The 22,308-nt window shown below is 40.9% G+C and overlaps 1 protein-coding gene across 4 annotated transcripts in view; it reads left to right on the top strand.

Annotated features, from left to right (window-relative positions):
* The first annotated feature begins 5,830 nt into the window (after nucleotides 1-5,830).
* The window catches only part of MTMR10 (myotubularin related protein 10), a 59,382-nt gene continuing 42,904 nt past the window's right edge, over nucleotides 5,831-22,308 (top strand). For 2 of the 4 annotated variants that reach the window (XR_006818808.1, XM_046009754.1), the window contains exon 1: nucleotides 5,831-6,424. Coding sequence is in view for 2 of the 4 variants with exons in the window: in XM_046009754.1 (XP_045865710.1) it covers nucleotides 6,133-6,424 (292 nt within the window). In the remaining 2 variants the exon portion in view is untranslated. Of the gene's footprint in view, nucleotides 6,425-7,010; nucleotides 7,072-14,968; nucleotides 15,029-22,308 lie in introns of those variants that run through there. The other 2 variants (XM_046009755.1, XM_046009756.1) reach the window with 2 other exon arrangements.

Here is a 22,308-nt window from a genome sequence, read left to right as displayed (position 1 = left end):
GGAGTGGATCCTGTCTGTCAGCTGTGATCTGAATCTCAGCAAGGGCTATTCACCAGGGGACGCATGGTCTCTGCATGTGGCCTGGGCTTTCTCACAGCTTGGCAGCCTCATAGAAATCAGATTTCTTACATAGTAGTTCAGGGCTCCAAAAGTGAGTGTCCCAGTGAGTGAGGAGGAAATGTCATTGTTTTTTTTATAACTTAGTCTCAGAAGCCAGGCAGAGTCCCTTCCATTGCATTCTCTTGGTTACAGGTGAGTCACTAAGCTCAGTCCAGACTCAAGGAGAGGGAGGAGTGTTCAGAATTTTGCAGACATGGAGCGTCTGAGTGGTGTAGTCAGTTAAGCATTTGACTCTTGGTTTCGGTTCAGGTCATGATCTCAGAGTCACAAGACTGAGCTATGTCTAGCTCTGGGCTCAGCACAGAGTCTGCTTGAGAGTCTCTATGCCCCTCCCTCCCCACCGCACTTTCTCTCTCAAATAAATAAATACATCTTTGAAATAAAACAAAGTAAAATTCTGCAGACATGTTTAAAAATCACATTTGCATTTCATTATAGCTTCATCACCTGAATGTCTTTTAGCACTATAATTGAGCTTTGCTCTATTTTATTTTTTTCACTTACTCTCTCCCATTCCTTTCTCTTCCTTATATCTATCTGTTGAAGAACAAGGGCCATTTGTCTTACAAAATTTCCCACAGTCTGATTTTTACTAGTTGAATATTCATGTGCAGTTTGCATGTTTCAGTGTTTCTGCAAGTTGGCAGAATTTAGAGGCTTACTCAGGCTTGGATGCAATTCTTTTAGCGAGGCTATTTGGGTGGTGTTGCTTCTTTCCTCGTGAGGCACATATGTCTACTTGCCTCTCTTTTTGGGATGTCTGTAGCTGTTGATACTGCTTGATACTATGAATTAAGGCTTCTTAATTCATAGGAAGCTAAAAATCATAATCTACCATACGATTTCTTTTTCCTTTATTATTTGGAATACTTTGTAAAGAAATGATTCCTTTCACCTGTTAACCTGGTTGCATAGTAATACAGTTCATACCATAGAGCAAGGATGATGATTGACTTTTCCCATTTATTTGTCAGTTCATAGGATACTGAATTGGTTCCCTATCATCCTCTAATGGCAACCAATAGACTGAAATATATATATATATGTGTATTATACACACACACACACACACACATTATAAATTACCTCATGGATTTTAACATATGGATGTGTTTCAATCCTTGCAATTATCATATTCTCACATTTTTTCCCCTGAGTATATTAAATATGTTGCTCTATTTTCTTCTGGCATAAAGCATTGCTGCCAAAAAGTCTGAGGATAATCAAATTTCCTTTCATCTAAGTCACTTGCTCTTTTTGTCTAGGTACCCAAAGAAATTTGCATTATTTTTTTTCTTAAAGTCTAGTATATTACAAGAATGTGTCTTTGTGTTGATCATTCTGGGTTGATTTTCTCAGGTGCAATGTGTTCTCGCAATGCATAGATGCAAATATATGTGTGTGTGTGTGTGTGTGTGTGTGTGTGTGTGTGTGTGTGTAACTTCAAGGAGGCTTTCTTGAAGTCTAATTTGTATTATTTGTTGTTTTCTTATCCCTGCCTCTCCCCCCACCCCCCAGGGACTCCTATTATCTAAATGCTGGGTCTACTTTCTCTATCTTCAATATTTGCCATTTTCTCTCTTTTTTAACCTCTCTTCATTGATTTTTAAAATCTTCCTCCTCTTTATCTTCCACTTCTCTTAAAGCTTAATTAAATGTGTTTACTAACCTTAGGTTTTTTTCATTTCCAAAGTGACTTTTTTCTTATTTCCAATTCTATTCTGAGTTTGCTCACTTCATTTTGATTGTTTCTAACTCTGATTTATATAGTTCCTTCATGTCTCACATCATTTAGTGTCTTTTAAGTAGTGGGTGTTAGCTTTGATCTACCCTGTGCGCATGTCTTTTTGGTGTGCTTTTATTGTCTGTAGAAGCGCTATTCTGTTCTTATTCTCTTTTTACAACAGTAGTCTTCTATGGGATATGACTTCCATACTTTCCTCTTGCTTGTGTGTATGTGAAATGGGTTTTCTTGAACTTTTAGAAGGAGGCAGTTTTCAGGATAGCTTTTCTGACTTCACAGAGAATCTTCTTCTGTTTTTACAGTGGTATTTACATTTAAAATCAGCTTACTTTCAGAGACTTTCTGGTCCTCAATTTTTTTTTTTCCTGGACCTCCTCTTTCCTTTGTTTCTATCTGGTTTAATTTTGTTTCCATGTCCAGAAGTCTGTCCTCCGTGTGGCCCCTTTCCTAGGGAAGCCTTGATAGGTCAATTTCAAGAGTTCCTACAGCTATATTGCTCCAATCTCCTCCGACCCTACCATGAATCCCTCATACCCCATCATGTTGGAGATAGCAAACACCCTTTCCTATTTCCACTGCTCTTCTCAACTTGACTGGCCAGGACCTCCAGTGAATACCTTCGGGCTATTTGGAATTTTCCAGATTCTTGCTGATTCCCTTTTCTGATACAATAAAGATCCTGTGACTCCCACTGCTTTGTTCTCACTTGCCTGTGCTGGAGATCATGAGGTTACCATTTCACTTAGACTTGCTGTAGATGTCATCTATGGGTTTTGATTTTGCTTTAGAATTGCTTTGTCTATTTTTATGTGGAGACCAAACAATAATGCTGCTGCTGTCATTTTCCCAGAATCTCCCCCAAAGAAAGAGACTTTTTAAATTACTTAATAGTCATCCACTCAATAGGATCCACATACCCAGGCAATGGCATAGTTTTGTAGACAGTATGCATAACCATGTTTTACCTTTCCTACTGTTTCTACCATTACCTTCTTTTATCTGGACCATTCTAGTAGCTCCCAACTATTCTCTCGCCTTCTACCATGCTGTACCTCTACAGCAGGAGTGATTTTAAAATATCAGCCAGATCACGTCACTCAGCTCAAAATATTGCAAAAGCTTTTCTCAACTTTCAGGCCCTCTGAGATCTGGCCCGTTCTTTCTCTCTGACTTCCTCTCCCAGTGGTTTAGGCTGCATCAGTTGCACTGACCTCAAACACACCAGGCAGGCTCTCACCTCAGGGCATTTGCACTGCTGTCTACTCTGTTCCTAAGCTTTTCCCTCTGATTTCCACTTGGCTATCTCCCTCACGTCTTTGGTCTCTGCTTAAATGTCATCTTATCAGAAAGGCCTTCCATGACCACGCCTCACCTCCCATCACAAAATAGAACTCTCATTCTTTTCCCATGTTTTATTTTTCTTCATGGCTCTTATTACCATGACATGTTACATATTCATTTTTTAATGTGTTGTTCTACCCATAATGCCATGAAAAGTAGGAATTTTCCTTCCTGGCAACCTGAACAGTTTGCGTTTTTGTTTGTTTGTTTGTTTGTTTTTATAGCACAAAGGTAGCACTCGATACAAATTTGATAACTGAATGAATATATAAACTACCTAGCACCTAACAGGTATTCAAGAAATGTTTGCACTTTTTTTTCTTCATAGAGAAAAGGAAGTGATCTGTAGGGAATACCACTATCTGCCACGATAAAACCAATAATGGAACAGAGTGAGAAAAATAAGAGAACAAAATAGTGGCATTAGAGCTGAAAGAAGGAGGTAGTCAAAGTATCAAGGAGGTCAGGGCTGAATAGAGGCTATAAGAATGGTGCTATGGACTGCACTGTATCCCCCCAAATTCATATGTTGAAGCCCTGGCCCCCAGTGTGACTACATTTAGAGATAGGAGCTTTAGGAGGTAATTAGGTGTAAGTGAGATAGATTTTTAAGGGTGGGATCCTGATGCAACAGGATCAGTACGCTTAAAAGAAGAGACACCAGAGCACATGTGCTCACTGTCTCTCTCTCTCTCTCTCTCCCTCTCTCTCTCTCCCTCTTTCCTTCTCCCACCCTCAGGCCTATGAAAACCCAGCCACCATTGGCAAGCAAGTCAAAGAGCTCTTAGCAGAAACCTGTCTTGTCTGTACCTTGATCTTGGACTTCCCACCCTCTAGAACTGTGAGAAATAAATTTCTGTTGTTTAAGCACAGAGTCTGTCACATTTTGTTATGGCAGCCCAAGTGGACTAATACAGTTAGGTTTCTGAAAAGGTCACAAAATTTAGGGTTAGGTTAATAACACATCTGGAAATCAAAGTTTTTCTCCTTTTCAATTGTAAGGCCACATCTTAGAGTTGTAGATTCTAACAAAACCAACATAACCAAATCACAAAGTCATTTAAGTATAAAGAAAAGCCCATATACCGCTTGAAGAGTATTTATGGAAAAAAAGCCATTTTCCCTCAGTTCTGAGATATAATTGACATATATCTCTGTATAAGTTTAAGGTATACAACATAATGGTTTGACTTACATATACTGGGAAATAATTACTGCAATAAGTGTAGATAGCATTTATCAATTTATAGAGATACAATAAAGAGAAGGCAAAGAAAAAACTTTTTTCTAGTGATGAGAAATCATAGGATTTACTCTTAACAGCTTTCCTATCATACAGCTGTATTAACTACACGTTACATCATGCTATACATTAAATCCCTAACGTATGTATCTTGCATACAAGATATATGTATCTATGTATCTTGTAACCAGAAGTTTGCACCTTTTGACCACCTGCTTCCAGTTGACCACCTGCCTCTGGTAAAACACAAATCTGATCTTTTTTGCATTTTTTTTTATCCATTTAAGGAAGAACAGACTATTCATAGAGGTTTAAGAAATGTATGTGCACAAGTGTTTTTAACACCTATAACCACGTGGACTTAACATTTTAAAGTACATTTGTGGTTCCTGAGCAAATGAAATCATGTGTTACCCAAACAAATTAACCATAAAGATCAATGGGGTTCTGAATCCAGGATAAATTATTTTCAGAGATAAAGCAAACTTTTGAATCTTAAAATTGTTTAATGTTTCAACTAGCAACACTTATCGGTATGATTGTGATTCATATGACTACATTGCAGCTTCCTTGTGACGTTAGTTATAAAACGCTAGATTAGGGTTTTATTCTTCAAAGCAAAACAAGAATCAAGTCTCAACTAACAGGTTCACCAAAATGATACATCACTAGCCCCCCTCCACCAAAGGCTGCTCCAGTTCAGAGTTAAGAAATGCCCTGTGCTCGATATGCTGAAATCCATCTGTTCTTCGCAATTAATGGGTGGACTATTTGGTCCATGGCCTATTGAAGGCCCCCACACTGATAGTGCCTCACTCTCACTGGGATTTTGATAATTTATCTGCTCACTAGTTTCTTTACCTGTGAGGATGGGCAAGAAAAGAAAAGGAAGGTAACTTGCTTAGTATCTTTTCCCACATTCAATTTTAATAAGAAGGGTAAAAGTTAATAACCTAAGTTGAGGAGTCTGGATTGCCCGCCAGTGTCTTGTGCCAGTAACCGCCTGGCAGGCGCATCCCCTGGAAATCAGCAGTCCGCTCAGCTGGTAGGACATGCAAGCCCCAAAGCTTTGCGCAAAGACAACAGACGGGATGATGGAAGAAAATTTACCCCAACTGTGGGGCCTTTAAGGGAGCTTTATCACATGCGGTACAGACCGCGCGGGATGTTTGATCGTGGCTACTGTCGGGAGCACCGGTCCACTTTCCCAGTTCGGGTCCCTCATGCGCCGGATGCACCGCGGGACGGAGTCTGGGACACCAGAGCCCCCTTCCCCAACGCCCCGGGCTCCTCCGGACGACTTAAAACCACAATGATCGCGCGAGCTGGGTGACAAACGAACAGCAGTCCAGGGAACTATTCCAGGAAGACAGCAAGGAGCAGCCTAGAAAGAGAGGGGTCTGTGCCAAGGTCGCAGGCCCTCTCCAGCTTCCGCCATGACCCCCGCGGGCCTCCGTAGGTCCCCGTGGGCCACCGTGAACCCTGCGGGCCACCGTAGACGCGCCGGCACTCTCAAGATGGCTACCGAGCCCCGCTCCCCCCGGCGCCTTCGCTGAGGTCCCGGCAGCAGGCGAGCGGTGCAAGACTTGCGTTCCGGCACCAGCGCAGCCTAGAGGCCGGGAGCGGCCGGCCGACGGCCCGCACGCACCGTCTCTCGGGGCGGGGCGCCGGGCCCCTTCCGGGGATGGGCCCCGGCACCCCAGTCGAGCCGACTTTGCCCCGGCTCCTCCCCGCTCGGGCGGGCGCTCCGTCGTGTCCCCGCCCGTCAGTCCGCCCGGCCCGGCTGGCCGCAGACGGGGCCTGGGCGGCCGCACCGGAAACTCTAAACCCCCGGGCGTCGGGAGGCGTCGGCGCTACCGCTGACCGGTGGCGGGTCCCGGGTTGCGACCCGGCCAGAGAGAAAAGGCGGCGACACCATGTTCTCCCTCAAGCCTCCCAGACCCACCTTCAGGTCCTACCTCCTGCCGCCGCCCCAGGTAAACAACCCCACCCCGCCAGCGACCCTCTCCTTGGCGTTTCCTGGGAGCTGCCGGGCCGATCCCCGGGAGGCTCCCCCGGTCTCCCTGTTCTCAGCCGCGTGATTACCGGAGCCCCGACGCCGAGAACGCGCCTTCTCGGGAGCCTCCACTGGCTCGGTGGAAACTTGTAAAACTTCGCCGCAGCCATTCTCAGCTCGGAGACCTGTGATCCGTAGTTTGCCGTGTGATGAGACTCAAGGGAGTCTTTGGAGTTGGATTTATTTAGTTCTTCGCCTGGCATTGTCCGCACTGTGGCCGCCAGCATGATCGCATCGCTTCTGAGCATCTGGTGGAAGACGTTACCTATCTGTCATTAATGTGAACACCTGGAAGCGGCACAGCAGTTTTAATGGTTTTGTCGGACTCGCAATTGATAATGAACAGATCTTGAAAAGATCTGGTAAAACATGTGAAAGGTTTTAAGGGGAGGGCGGGGGAAATGTGTGTCTGTTGCATGTGTCATCACTTAGAAAACAAAAATTGCTTTAGTATCTCACGGGGGAGGAAAAGTTTGATCTTGATTTATTTTGCTAATGTATTTCAGACTGACGATAAGATTAATTCAGAACCGAAGATTAAAAAACTGGAGCCAGTCCTTTTGCCAGGTAAACATCAGAGTTTCAACAGATACGTCCGTAAAGTCTTATGGTCCAAGATGATTCTCCCAACTAGTACCATGTGGTTAACTTCTCCCTTGTATTTATTTATGTTAAACTTTATCCTGTTAAAAATCTAATGACTGAGATGACAGAAAAACTTGTTAGAACTAAACAACAGCAACTAAAAGTAGTTCTGAATTTGGTGTTTGTCTTTGAAAATGTAAGCACCCTAGAGAGCTGTCAAGAATATCACTACCTCATTTCTTTTTTTGTCTCCTGAAATGTTCATTTTTAAAGCAGTCGTTACATGGATAGGTCGTGAGAATATTCTTTGCCGTTTATGTCTGCAACTTCATGCATTAATGATTAATAGGTCATCATGACCTATTAATCGTGAAAAGCAACTTTTATTATGTTTGGGTCTTTATACCAATAACAAAACTTAGTGAACTTTGAATTACTTAACTTGGCTTTTTTTTTTTTTTTTTTTTTGGAAGGGGTCAGCTGTGTTTGCAAATTTACTTGTTTCAGTTTAAAATGGAGTTTCTCAACAGAGGCTCTATTGACATTTGGGGACTGATAATTCTTTGTTATAGGGACTGTCCCGTGCATTATAGGATGGTTAGCAGTATACCTGGCCTCTACCCACCAGATGCCAGTAGCACCCCCTTCTCCACCTCCTAGTTGTGACCACCAAAATGTCTCCAGATATTGCTAAAACCTACTTTTGCCTTTTGGCTCTGGGAGCAAAATCTCCTCCCAGTGGAGAGGCATTGGTTTAGAACAAAATTTACCTTGGAACACCTTAAGAGGTAGACATAGGAATTGGCGATAGAAGTTTTAAAGCATATAAAATATTATTTAATTGGTATTTTGAATTGTATGACAATTGAATAATAAATGGAAAATTTAGTTTGATGTGATTCTTGTGGGGAGTAGCCGGATACTTAGGAAAGCCTGTTTTAAACCTGAAATCTAATCAAATACCAATTTGTCTGGCTACTGTCAACATTTAAAAATCTTAGTCATTACTTAATGCTAAACCTAATAAAATGATTAGAACTTTATAGGCAGTACCTGAACAGATCCGGAAACTTTAAATTTTGTGCTTTGAAATTTTAAATGTTAGGTGAGAATAAACATACTGCAGTCAACCTGTGGTTCAGTATTATAGATGCTAACTCTTAAAAATTGTTTTCAACTTTATTATGGGACTTAGTTATAAATATTTGGCCTTTATTTAGTTAATGCTTTTTATCTGACCACTGTGTACTAAATAATCCTTTGTACTTTTCCTGAGAGTGAACAATAGAATTAATAAGTAACCTTTGCTCCCCCTGTGTGCTCTGTTTTAGCCTTAGTCACTCCAGGCATTTAAAAGTCAGCTGTGGGAAACAGTACTCATCTTAAATGAGTGAGGACCTGTGAGCTATTAACTTTGGCTTCCTCTACTTTTTTCTGAATAGGCCCTGTTCTTAGGCCTTGATTTCCCTCTTCTGATAAGATGATTTGGCGTTAATAAACAACAGGTCTTAGATATAAATGATAGTGCTTGATTTTTTAGGGTTGACTTTTATATTTAAGATATGCTTATGAAAGTGTTACTATCGATGAGCAGGAAGAACTTCACACTGAAGGATTATCCCTTCTGTAGAACTAACTAAAAACTTAGTTTCTACTAAAAAGTCACGGTTTTCTGGGGGGAAGATATAAACTCATTTCCTGCCTTTAAGTGGTTCCTGTGTCCTAGAAGGGGCAGCTAAATCTAGATATTCTGATTTGTGTTTGCAGCTAACCTGTTTCCTACAGAACATTTAGCCAGTCCTAGATGAGTGTGTCTTTTGCCTTCCTTCCTCACCCCTTCTGTTCTTACTCTCTCATCTTGGCCTTCCCATACAGTTCCCAGTTTCTTTCTGTCTGGCCACCTTATTTTGGTCTCTGTTTCCTGCTCCCCCCCCCCCCCCCCCCCCCCGCCCCCTTGAGCCACCTACCTGTCTGACTACCACTAGAATCTCCATTACTCCTCCTTTGGCCTGCATCCTACCAGTTGACCTGTGAAATCTGGAAGACAGCTGGAAAGTAACTGAGGCATTGGTGATCTAAAGACCTGGGCTAGGTTAGGGTTTTTTACTAAGAGGACTTAATACAGTTCTTGCCTTCGTTATAGTCAGAAACCACAAGGAAACTTGGCCAAGTCACCTGTGGCTTTACGCAGTCACACGGAACAAGAAGTGATTGTTCAGAGATATAGTATTGCATGTTATCCTTTGGCATAGAGCCTTAGGTTCAAGGATATCCTACTGTAGTTGCCCAAAGTTTGAACTTTTACAAACAGATGAAAATTAGACACGAAATGAATTGTGTACAGTTACTGTGTGTTCCTTTGGAACTTAACATGGATAAATTTAAAATGATCTCTATCTTTTATTAAGTGAAGAAAATAGAAGAGACTGGTAATTTAATTTCGATTGTGCTTTATGTTAGTAATTTTTCATTTGCATGGCTCATGAACTTCCTTGAGATAGAGATTGTACCTAATTCAGCTTTTGGCCTTGATGTCTAGTGTGGTGCATTGAGCTGCTGATTGAGTGATGACTAAATGAAAGAACCCCTAGAACACCAGCTTGAAGTGTTACCATAGCCATTTCCACAGGCAGACAGATCAGCTCTCAGATTCACCAGTGGAAGGCTGTTATTTTATCGCATGTGTCTGTGCTGTCTCCCAGAGCCATACTTCTTAAGAGAATTATTATCTGAGCCTGGAATTGAGATACAGTGCCTTGTCAAAGCAGCTAGCCTTGTCTGGGCATTCTCTTCATCTTCCCATTATTACATGAGTCTCATTCTTTTAATGATTGTGTTGTGAATGTGTGAAATCACCCCAAATCCTTTTGAAAATTCGGAGACTTTGAATTTTTAAATACATGTGTGCGTGCATGTATGTTTCAGCATATATTTATTAAGGGCAAGTACTGCCGGACTATATTCATATATTTTGGAGGGAAGGGTAGAGGAGGTGAGAGAGAGAGAGAATCTTAGGCAGGCTCCACACCCAGCACAGAGCCTGATGTGGGGCTTGATCTCAGAATCCTGAGATCATGACCTGAGCCAAAATCAGGTATGGGCCACTTAACCGACTGAGCCACCCACGCGCCCAGACTATGCTCACATCTTTTTCGGATAGCTGCTGGACTGGTGAAGCAGTTCCCTCAGCACCTGAGCTGGGGGCCTGGCTCTGTGCTAGATGAATAAAAGTGCTGGAGGAGTAGTGTGCCTAGATCACAGCAAAGCCTGTGGACAAGGTAGAAGACAGTGACCCATATCACTCTTTCCCAGGGTCTGGCTGGCGTCCAATCTGGATGAAGTTTTTAACAGCCCTTGGTCAAACTCAGAAAATTAAGAAAAAATGCAGCTTTTTCCCATAGAGCTGAGTTGATTTAAACGATTGTCCTGTATTTCTGGAATTTTGTCCTTCCGGCTTCCTTAGTATGTTCTCTGTTAAATGATGGTGATAGTATCTATGGCTTAAAGAAGTTAGCAAAATGGCTTTAAAGAAGTTAGCAAAATAAAAGGTTAAGAACTCTGTTGTGTTGGTTGCATGAATTGTTTTTGTAGTATACTTGATTTGTGGAGTCTAGGTTAGAAACCACTTGATGAGGTTTTTATAATATCATAGGATTTTTTTTTAAAGATTTATTTATTTATTTTAGAGAGGGGAGAGAGAGAGCACGTGGGAGGAGCAGAGGGAGAGGGAGAGAGACTCCCAAGCGACTCTGCACTGAGCACAGAGCCCAGGGTGGGGCTGGATCCCAAGACCCTGAGATCATGACTTGAGCTGAAACCAAGAGTCAGATGCTTAACCGATCGACCCACCCAGGTGCCCCTCATAGGTACAATTTTTTTTTTCTTATAAAGATTTTGTTTATTTATTTGACAGAGAGAGATCACAAGTAGGTAGAGAGGCAGGCAGAGAGAAAGGGGGAAACAGGCTCCCCACTGAGCAGAGAGCCTGATGCAGGGCTCGATCCCAGGACCCTGGGATCATGACCTGAGCGGAAGGCAGCCACTCAACCAACTAAGCCACCCAGGCACCCTTCATAGATACAGTTTAATGAGCACTTATACAGAGAACATCAGTAATTTTGTCTCCCTAGGAATTGTTTCACTGTCTTCTGAAAAATATACCCTCTCTCCTTTGACACATCAAACTTCCCCGTCCCCACACTGCCTTGGGTTCTAGTGTGGCCAGCAAGGATAATAACCCACCCCAGACTGCTAGAATGGACACAGCTGGGCCTCTGTTATCTTCAGATCGGTACTAAGGGAAGAGATCCTTTTTGGTAGTTCTGCCAGTGGCCATAGTTCCAGAGAACCTGCTCCAAAGAGTGAAGTCCCATGTTTTAGAGAGAGGCAGAGGTACAACACTGAGGGGGACTTCTGAAGGTGTTCAGGCTGCTGGGCTCCATTTTGCTTGAAGTCCAGCCAACACAAAAGCCAGATTTCTTTTTGCTTAGCTGGCTCCAGGTACACTTCTGACACTTTTCAACTAAAATCCCTAAGTAATACATAGCTTTCAGGTTACTCGTCGTAACAGCTGTCTCAGGGAGGCACCCGTTTATCTTCGTGTGCCAGATGAGAGGACTAGTTGCACATGCTAGTCACTTTCCCTGTATGGCAGAGCTGGAATTCTGAGCCCAGCTCCCGGGCTGTGCCCTTAACCACCAAGCAACAGGGCCTACCTGACCGCACTGGGGACATTCGGGTACAAATTTACGCTTTGGAACTGGAGAGAGGGTGGATTGGATGTCAGCCTAGAAGTTCTCTAGTGGGGTAAAAAGAGCTCTGTCCTTAGCTGTGCCCTTTCCACAGCAGTGACAGATTTTGACCCAACTTGAGGAGCAACTTCCAATTTAATAAGCTGCCAGAAAAACGGACTGCCTTGGGAGGCAGGGGACTTCCTGTCACTGGCTGTGCCAAAGCAGAGGCTGGTGGATTGCCAGCGGCTTTGTCACGAGGTGGTGAGCTTTGCAGTAAGTGGGCTTGTTGGCCTTTTCTCTCTTCTAACTCTGGGATGGGATCTCGTTAAGGATCTGTGAGGTGGGAGGGAGGGATGGCTTGAAGCGCTGTGGCTAATAGTAAGGAGTTAATTGTTCCACAGGTTTCCAGTGCATGTGGCGTAAAAAGCTAAAAAGGTTGGGGTCCTGCCCTTATGCGGTTTCAGTTCATTGGGGAAAATGCTTCAGGCGAGCAGTTGTGAGGGCTCGGAGGAAGGTCACTGAAGCGAGATTTGAGGTTGGGGAGGCATCAGGAAATGACTTCTGCTCTGCATCTTGAGTGCCTGCCGAGCCTGGGCCACTGTGCTAAGGCGAGTCAGCTCAGCTCTTTCCCCCTTCCCATCTGTAATGCCAGCAGTGCCTTTAGCATCAAGATGAACTGTTAGATCGATAATGAATGCACTCATTGTCAGAGTCTTTTGTAATCGGATCAGGAAAGCATACGACCCTGGGCCATCTGGAAAATGAAAATAGCCATTGTTGGGTAGATGTCTTGTTTATTTTTTTGCATATTCACTGTTTAGACCATTTATGTACTATTCTTGTTTTCTGCTTCACTGTAACTCTTATTTCCTTGCTTGCACAGTAAGTCCCTTGAAGGTAGATGTTCTCTTTTGGGTGTTTTATGTTTTGTGTTGTTTTTTAATACCTTTTTGTAGATTGGCCTTAGAGATGATTGTAGACTGATTTTTTTGTAGTATCTTGCTTCAGAGATATGTTGCTTTTGAAAGCCCGGAAGGACCTGTAACTCCATTTTGGAATGGCGAAGCATGTAACTATTATGTCTGTCCCTCGCCTGTGGAGCCTTCAGAGCGGTCCTCCTCAGACTGCCGCTGCAGGACCTTGGGCCAAAATTTCGTTAACTCGCTTCCTCACTTCTGACCACCAGTCTCTCTGTACCTTGGCTCTTGCTCACAATCTCTCCATGAACTTGCACGAGTAAAATCCTGCTTACCCAGTCTAAAAATCCAATTCTGTAACCCCTGTGATTTGCCAGCACTCCACCTTGCTGACCTCTGCACTGTTTCCCAGCGTTGATAATTGCCTCAGTCAGGCTGGTTCCTTTCTCTCTCCCAAGTGCCTGATTCCTCATTTAGGCCTTTGTCACGTTGTCATCACATGTTCTATCTCTGTCCTCTTCTGCCTTCAGGATTTCCTTCTGGTTTTTCCCAGGGTCTGCACTTCTAACTGTCCTTCAGCCCACGTTGTAGGTGGCACTTACTGGACATGCTCTTTGATCTCATGCTTTTCTGTATAGTGTCGTCTGCAAAATTGGACCCTTAGTACCCATGATGGCATCAGACGTTTTGTGTTTGGCTTCCATATAGATTCAGCGTCCCTTAATAGTTTTTAGGCTACTTTAATTCCTGTATTTATGTACAGCTAGGGTGACAACTGGTCCCCCTTTGCCTGTGGCCATCCTTGTATTAGTGCTGAAAGTTGCAGACAGCCAGTTACCATATGTAAAGCCATATACTGAACTCTGTATTGGCTTAAACACATTCTGTAGGTTAATTAGCCACTGTATATAGTGTGGCTTTGTCTTAAACTATTTCTTAAGATAAAATGTATTATGGGGAAATTTATTTTTATTCATGAGATCATGTATTAACTTTCTAAATGTATTGACTTCCTAATTGTGGAAGGTATTTTGAGAGATATAACATGACATGATTTTTTGGTTCTCTGGAAGTTAAAAACCTTAGCTCTACCATTTTTGAAGATTTATTAATTTTAATTATATTTCTTTTCTTATTTATTTTTATGGGTGGAAGGGTCTTGTGAAGAGAAATTTTGATGATTTCTTTATCCCTTTCGAGGTTGTAGTACAGACTCCTGATCCATCATCTGATTTAGATAGCTTTTTCTGAGCTGCTTTTTGCTTACCCCACAGTGAAACAAATTCCCTACTTTATCTTCCATGAGACCTTCCCGTGGCTTCCCTCCAGTGGTGTGCTGGGAAGTGCTTGGTGGTGAAAATCCTCTCACCAGAGCTGATTGGGAGCTGTCATCTTGAAGGCCCAGAGCCAGGGCTGGGGGGCGTGGGGGGTGCCGGGAGGAACTGGAGGTTCTCCTGAGCCAGTGCAGGCCAGCTAGCAGAACACTGCTCTGCCACCTGACAGACGCCAGAGTCGTCCCTGGGAAAACTGCATGGTTTCCTGGAGTTCTGAAGCTTTTGTCAGGTGCTTTCCTTCTTAGGGCTCACTAATTCAAGGTGCAGCAAGGACAGTCTCAATACTCTTGTATTTTTTATCCGTTCTTTCTAGGAAGAGCCCATTTAGTATCTCTTTCTTTCCTGTCTCTAAGCTCAACAGTACTGCAGGACTTGCAGTAAGCTTTAACAGCTCCTACCCTGTGTTACTGCTTTTTTATGGAGTATGAGCAGAAAATTGTTAGGAGAGCAGATAGCTGTGCTACGTGAGCCAACTGTTTTAAAGACTGGTTGCATGTGAACATAATTTAGCGTTATCAAATAAACTCAAGCCGGGTTAACTTGACACTTACTTAATTATATGCTTATAATCATACGACTCAAGCAGAGTATTTCTCCAGCAGTGCCCCTCCTCCCCTCGATCTCGCCCAATTTCTCTTCCCTTCCAAGGGCTCATTCCCATTTTCTGCTCTCAGCGCTGGTTGACACTTCAGTTTCCTTAAAAAACCACAGCCCAGAGAATCCCTATTCAGCTTTTGTTGTTACTTTTCTATTTCTGTCCCGTTTTTTCCTCACTTTTATTATTATCTTTTAGAGATTTTATTTATTTTTGAGAGAGAGAGCCTGAGTTGGGGGCAGAGGGAGAAGAAGAAGCAGACTCCTCACTGAGCAGAAAGTCCGATGCGGGGCTCGATCCCAGGACCCTGAGATCATGACCTGAGCCGAAGGCAGAGGCTTAACCGACTCAGCCGCCCAGGTGCCTTCTCAGTTTTATTTTTAAATGGGCGCCTGGGTGGCTCAGTGGGTTGAGCCGCTGCCTTCGGCTCGGGTCATGGTCTCGGGGTCCTGGGATCGAGTCCCGCATCGGGCTTTCTGCTCGGCGGGGAGTCTGCTTCCCTCTCTCTCTCTCTGCCTGCCTGTCTACTTGTGATCTCTCTCTGTCAAATAAATAAATAAAATCTTTAAAAAAAAAAAAAAAAAAATACACTTGGATTTATAAGAGTTGTATAAAAGGGTGCAGTTAACACATACTGTTCACCCAGCTTCCCCTAAAGTTAGTATCTTACATGACCTTGTTAAATTTAGCTAAATTAAGAAATTAACAATGCTAAGTTTTATTCACATTTCCCTAGTTTTTCCACTAATGTCCATTAGCTGTTCCAAGAGGCCGTCAGGGATACCATATTGCATTTAGTCATTATGTCTCCTTAGTGTCTTTAGTCTGACAGTTTCTCCATTTTTACTGATGGTGATGACTTCTTTCATGTTGGTGCCTGTATCCTTTTGAAATGTCCTCCCCCCTTCTCTTTCTCCTTCTTTCCTTTCTGGCATTCTTGACCTACCAGAGACTCCCTACTTATGTTGTGTTTCCTCTGCCCCAGTCCTGGAATTAACTGTTTTTGCAAGGATCGCAAGTTCCTGTCATTGGAGAATGGTCTTTAAATACCAAGGTCCGTGTGCTGAATGTACTTTTGCTGGAGTTTTTAGGTCTGTAGGGGCCAGAGTAGAAAATATGCACCTGTGTTACTAATCCACATATATACACACAACTCTTTATGTTTCTGTATCCATCTGAATATATGGTAAAAGTTCTTAAGAAACCATGTCTAGCAAACTTTCTGTAAAGTATCAGGCAGTAAATGTTTTGGACTTTGAAGGCCAAAAAGTCTCTGTCGCAAGTACTCAGCTCTGCCTTTGTCCGTGAAAGCAGTCAGAGCCAATACACAAACAAATAAGAATGGATATGTTTCAGTAAAATGTTATAAAAACGGGGCTGGACTTGGTCTGTAGGCTGTGCTCGGCCATCCCCTGGACTCATTAAGTGCATTCTCCTTTTATCTTTGTCTCATTCTCACTGAGTTCATGGGCTTGACATTTTACATTTGTGCCATCAGTAAGAGGATCATGTTGCTAGAGAAGAAGGGCTGTCCTTGAGTGTGTGCCTCATAAACACAATTGGCCGTTGGTGCTATGAGGCGGCCATGTCCTGTCCCACAAGACCTCCATCTCTTTTTTCTGTTACCACGTCTTCTCCCCTTCTCAGGAACCTAAAATCCCGTGGTATGGCTTTTTTTTTTTTAAAGTTAATTTTTGAATATACCATACATAAAAAATATATAGGAGTCTTTCGAGTTAGAACTGAATGACTTTTTGTAGCATTGGTTTGAGAGTCCTTGGGCAGAGTTTGCTCGTTGAGAAAGGTGGCACTTCGTGAGCCAGTACTTCTTGTATGAAGAAATCACTGTTGCAGGAGTAGGACATCTGTGTGCAATGTGAATAATTAACTTAGGGTGGGTTTTTTTTGTTTTTTGTTTTTTCTTTTTTTTAAAGTTAAGGGCCCTTTTATAATTGGTAGCTAAGATTTCTTGGGGGGAAGACAGACCCACGTTCTTCGGAGGCATATCCCAATATCCCATGATATTGGGAGGCATTGGGCTCAAGGAGCTATGGAAGATTTGAATGTTATGTGTTTGAATTACTTGATGAGTATCAATGTAAATTTTTGTCATTTAAAGTTTTTTCCTCATTAGAATCCAGTTAAGACTAGTACTTTGAATCTTTAATTCAGTTTTCATGCTTCCTGTTTCTAGATACAATGGTTTAATTTTATGTAAGAATAGAGAAAACTGGATTTGAAATCAGAACACTTGGTTATAAATTGAAAACTTACTTCTTAACATTTTTTAAATCTGAAGAAAGTGATGTAACTTTTTTGGAGCCAAGTACCTTATCTGCCATACCTTATGGGTTGTTGAAAGAACCAAAGAGGAAAAATGTTGAGAAACTCCCATTGGTATATTTTATAGCTTCCTATGTATGTGGTAGGCAAGCACAGCAGTTCTGTTCCCTTTTTCTAACTTGATGTGAATTTCTCATGCATCTTCTCTCCTCACCCTCTTGGCTGCTTGGCCTTGTTAAATTCCTGGGTTTTGTTCTATCTGGAGCACCTCCTCTTCCATTGTTGGTAGTTGCCTGGAGAACCAGGAAGCAGAGAAGTGATTTCACATGTTCAGCACTCTTTTAATAGGCACCTACCTTGTGCAGGGCATTTGTCTAGGAACTGAAATAACAGCATTGTGGAAAAATCATTCCCCCTTCTACCCTCATGGAGCATATGATCCTAAGGGTGGGACAGGCAGTAATTAAAAAATACATATATAATTGTAGCTGTGTAAATGCTAGGAATTACAAGTGTATGATGCTGGGTTTGAGGGATTTAATCTAGGCAGGGGGATTAAAAAAAAAAAAAAAACATTTCTGAGAAAGTGATTAGGCTAAGGGAGAATATTCCAGGAAATGGGAACAACATGTGCAAAGACCGCATCCAGTGGGAGCAGTATGATCCCGAGGAGGGATTAAGAGAGCACTGTGGTGTGAGGGTGAAGGTGAGGAGGACAGTGGCAGAGGGTGGGGGTGCAGGGCCTCAACAGGCCATGTGCAAAAGGTTTGTCTTCAGGATGGAAGATTATTCAGGTGGTTTAAGCTGAGACTTTGACATGAGTAAATTCGAATTAAATCTTCAAGTAAATAGTAGGCTGCTGTTCTTAAAATAATCTTGTGTATTTTTAAGAACTTTGAATAAAAGCTCTTATTGCAACTCAACTTTATTATAACAGTTTTGTTGAGTGAAAGAATCGCTTTGAGACTATAGTTGCATTCTTGAATTGGTAGGTTTTTGTGACTTGTCAGCAGAGAGGTTCTATCCACCACTGTTAAGGTTTTTATAATGAGGGCGCCTGGGTGGCTCAGTGGGTTAAGCCACTGCCTTCTGCTCAGGTCATGATCTCAGGGTCCTGGGATCGAGTTCCGCATCAGGCTCTCTGCTCAGCAGGGAGCCTGCTTCCCTCTCTCTCTCTCTGCCTGCCTCTCTGCCTACTTGTGACCTCTCTCTGCCAAATAAATAAATAAAATCTTTAAAAAAAAAAAAAGGTTTTTATAATGATAAATATAGATGAAGTATATCAGTACCCTCCCTTTTCCACCACTGAGCCTGAAGATGGAGTGCTTAAAAATGTCCACGGGTCTCATTGAATTTTAGATCTTGAAATTAAGGTTTATTTTAATGAAGACCATACTTTAAATAAATAATTTCTTTGAAAGCACATTATAAATTTTGTTTTGACCTCTTACATTTCTTTCTTTAATCTTCCCTTTTAACTTTGAGACTATATTTTAAAGTTTTATTGCCAAGTAAGTTATAATTTGGGTACAGAGGGAAATTCACTTTGGCTTTATAAAATATAGCTTATTTAAATTTTTAAAATTCAATTTATTTAAACTAAAAAAAAACAAACCAGTTCACCCATTTCTCCCATCCTGCACCTCTGGCAAACACTAAGTTGTTTTCTGTATCTAAGACCTTGGGTTGTTTCTGTTTGTTTTTTAGATTCCACATATAAAAGAGATTATAAAGTGTTTGTCTGACTAATTTCAGTTAGCATAATGCCCCCAAGGTGCATCCATGTTGTTGCAGATGGCAAGATTTCATTTTCTTTTATGACTGAATAGTATTCCTGGGCGGTGGGTGTAATGTGCTGCATCTTCTTTACTCATTCATCTGCTGATGAATACTTTGTTTCCATATTTGCTATTGTGAATAATGCTGCAGTGACATGTGGGTGCATATATTTTTTTTAGGTTAATGTTCTCATTTTCTTTGGAGAAATAACTAGAAGTGGAATTGCTGGATCACATGGTATTTCTGCTTTTAATTTTTGAGGAACTTTCATACTGTTTTCCAGTGTCTGCACCAATTTACATTCCCACCAACAGTGTAGAAGGATCGCCTTTTCTCCACATCCTTGCCAGCACTTGTTATTTCTGATCTTTTTGGTAATAGCCATTCCAGCGGGTGTGACGTGATGTGTCATTGTATTTTTGATTTGCATTTCCCTGATGAATTAATGATATAGAGCATCTTTTCATGTACCTGTTGGTCATCTGTATGTCTTCTTTAGAGAAATACTTATTCAGATCTTCTGGCCATTTTTAAAATCGGGTTTGGTTTTGTTTTAGCTGTTGAGTTGTATGAGTCTTTTTTATATATTTTGGATGTTAGCCTCTTACATAATTTCAAAGTATTTTCTTTCATTCAGTAGTTTGCCTTTTCATTCTGTTGATGGTTTCTTTTGCTGTGCAGAAGCTTTTTAGTTTGATGTAGTCCTACCTGTTTGTTTGCTTTTGTTGCTTTTGCTGTTGGTGTTAGAGTCAAAAAATTATCACCAAGACCTTTGTTAAGGAGTTTACCACCTATGTTTTCTTCTAGGAGTTTTATGGAGTCTTTAATTTCTAAAATTCTAGTCATTCTAAGTTAATTGTTGTGTATGATGTAAGATAGTGGTCCAGTTTCATTCTCTTGCATATGGCTATCTAATTTTCTAAATGCCATTTATTAAAGAGACTGTCCTTTCCCCATTGTATACTCTTGGCTCCGTTGTTAGAAATCAACTGGCCGTATATGTGTGCGTGAGTTTATTTCTGGGCTCTCTATTCTGTTCTATTGATCTATATGTCTGTTTACCTTGTTTTAATTACCATAGCTTTATAATATAGCTTGAAATCAGGGAGCATGGTACCTTCAGCTTTGTTCTTTTTCAAGATTGCTTTGGTTATTTGGGGTCTGTTATGGTTTCATACAGATTTTAAGATAGTTCTATTTCTGTGGTAAATGCCACTGGAATTTTAATAATACATTGAATTTGTATATTGCTTTGGGTAGAATGGACATTTTAACAATGTTAATTCGTCCAGTCATGGGCGTAGGATATCTTTCCATTTATTTGTGTCATCTTTAATTATTTTCATTAACATCTCATAATCTTCAATAAACAGGCTCCCCCCCCCCACTTGGTTAAATTAGATCTGGGTATTTTATTCTTTTTGAGACAATTGTAAATGGGTTTCCTGAATTTCTCTTTCTCATAGTTCATTATTAGTATATAAAAATGTAATGAAATTTTGTATATTGATTTTTACTGACTTTATTAGTTTAGCCATTTTTTGATGAAGTCTTTAAGGTTTTATATATATCGTATCATCTTTGAATAATGACAGTTTTACTTAGTCATTTTCAATTTGGATGACTTTCGGTTTTTTTCCTTAGCTAATTGCTGTGACTTGGAGTTCCAGTACTATGTTGAATTAAAGTGTGCATCCTTATCTTGTTTCTTTTTTTTTTTTTTAAAGATTTTATTTATTTATTTGACAGACAGAGATCACAAGTAGGTAGAGAGGCAGGCAGAGAGAGAGGAGGAAGCAGGCTCCCTGCTGAGCGGAGAGCCTGATGCGGGGCTTGATCCCAGGACCCTGAGACCATGACCTGAGCCGAAGGCAGCAGCTTTAACCCACTGAGCCACCCAGGTGCCCTCTTTTTTCTTATTTTAGAGGGAAAACTTTCAGTTTTTCACTATTGAGTTTATTGTTACCTGTGGGCTTGTTATATATGGCCCTTATTATATTGAGGTATGTTTACCACGACACTGGCTTTGTTGAGAGTTTTCATCATAAATGGATGTTGAATTTTGTCAGATGCTTTTTCTGTATCTATTGAGATGATCAAAGGATTTTTACCCTTCAGTTTGTTAATGCGGTGTATCACATTGACTGATTTGCAGATGTTGAACCATCCTTGCATCCCTGCAGTAATCCCCCTCCATCATGGTGTATGATGGTTTTAATGTGTTATTGAATTTTTCTTATTTGTAAGTATTTTATTGAGGATTTTTGCATCTGTGTTTATCAGGGAAATTGGCCTGTAATTTTCTTGTGCTTTTAGTAATTTGTTCAAACTATTGACTGGAATAGAGTCCCCAACTGTTGTTATATTGCTGTCTTATTTCTTAAGTCTGCTAATAGTTTCTTTTTATATTTAGGTACTCCAAAGTTGGGCGCATAAGTGTTTACAAATGTTATATCTTCTCATTGGATTGACCCTTTTATCATTATGTAGCACCCTCTTTGTCTTTATTGCAGTCTTTGTTTTCAAGTCTATTTTGTTTGATGTAAGTATATATACTCTAGCTTTAGTTTCCATTTGCATGGGAAATCCCTTGTTCCGTCCTTCTTTCCATACATCTACTTGCTGTACTTGCTTATAGGTAACATATAGGTAAGTGTTTTTTAATCCATTCACCCACTCTGTATCTTTTGATGGGAACATTTAGTCTATTTACATTTAAAGTAATTATGGAGAGGTATGTGCTTATTGCCATTTTATTACTTGTTTTCTGGCAGTTTTTGTAGTTCCTCTCTGTTCCTTTCTTCCCTTGTTCTCTTCCTTTGTGGTTTGATAGCTTTCTTTTCTTTTTTTTTTTTTTTTTTTTGATGGCTTTCTTTAGTGGTATGCTTATATTCTTTTCTCTTTATCTTCTGTGTATTTAGTATAGGTTTTTGCTTTGTTTTGCAACTGTGAGGCTTAAATATAACAACTTCTGTCTGTTACAGTCTATAGTCTTAAGTTGATAACAACTTGAGTTTTGTCCCATTGTAAAGCTTAAGATTATTACTCTTGCCATTCACACTTCATATTTTTGATGTTACATTTTACATCTTTATAGCTTCAGTATCCCATAACCAAATATTATAGTTTTAGGTAATTTTATTACTTTTGTCTTTTAACCTTCTTAATAGCTTTAGAAGTAATTAATTCACTACCTTTACTATATGTTTATCTTTCCAGTGAGATGTATTCTTTCATATGTGTTCTTGTTATTAACTAGTGCTCTTTCTTTTCAGTGTAAAGAAGTCTTTTTAGCATACCTTCTTTAGTTTTTGCTTGTCTGGAAAATTTTTTATTTCCTCTTCACTTCTGAATGATAATTTTGCTGTGTAGAGTGTTCTTAATTGAAAGGGTTTTTTTTCTTTCAGCACTTTGAATGTATAGTGTCACTCTTTCCTGGCTTGGGCAGTTTCTGCTAAAAGTTCTGTTGATAGCCTTGTCAGGCTTTCTTGTCTGTAGTAAGTTATTTTTTTCTTGCCACTTCTAATATTCTCTCCTTGTCTTTAACTTTTAATATTTTAATTACAGTGTGTCTTGAT

The sequence above is a fragment of the Meles meles genome, chromosome 6, assembly GCF_922984935.1.
Source record: "Meles meles chromosome 6, mMelMel3.1 paternal haplotype, whole genome shotgun sequence".
Taxonomy (NCBI): Eukaryota; Metazoa; Chordata; class Mammalia; order Carnivora; family Mustelidae; genus Meles; species Meles meles.
This window is presented reverse-complemented; position numbering and strand designations above follow the sequence as displayed.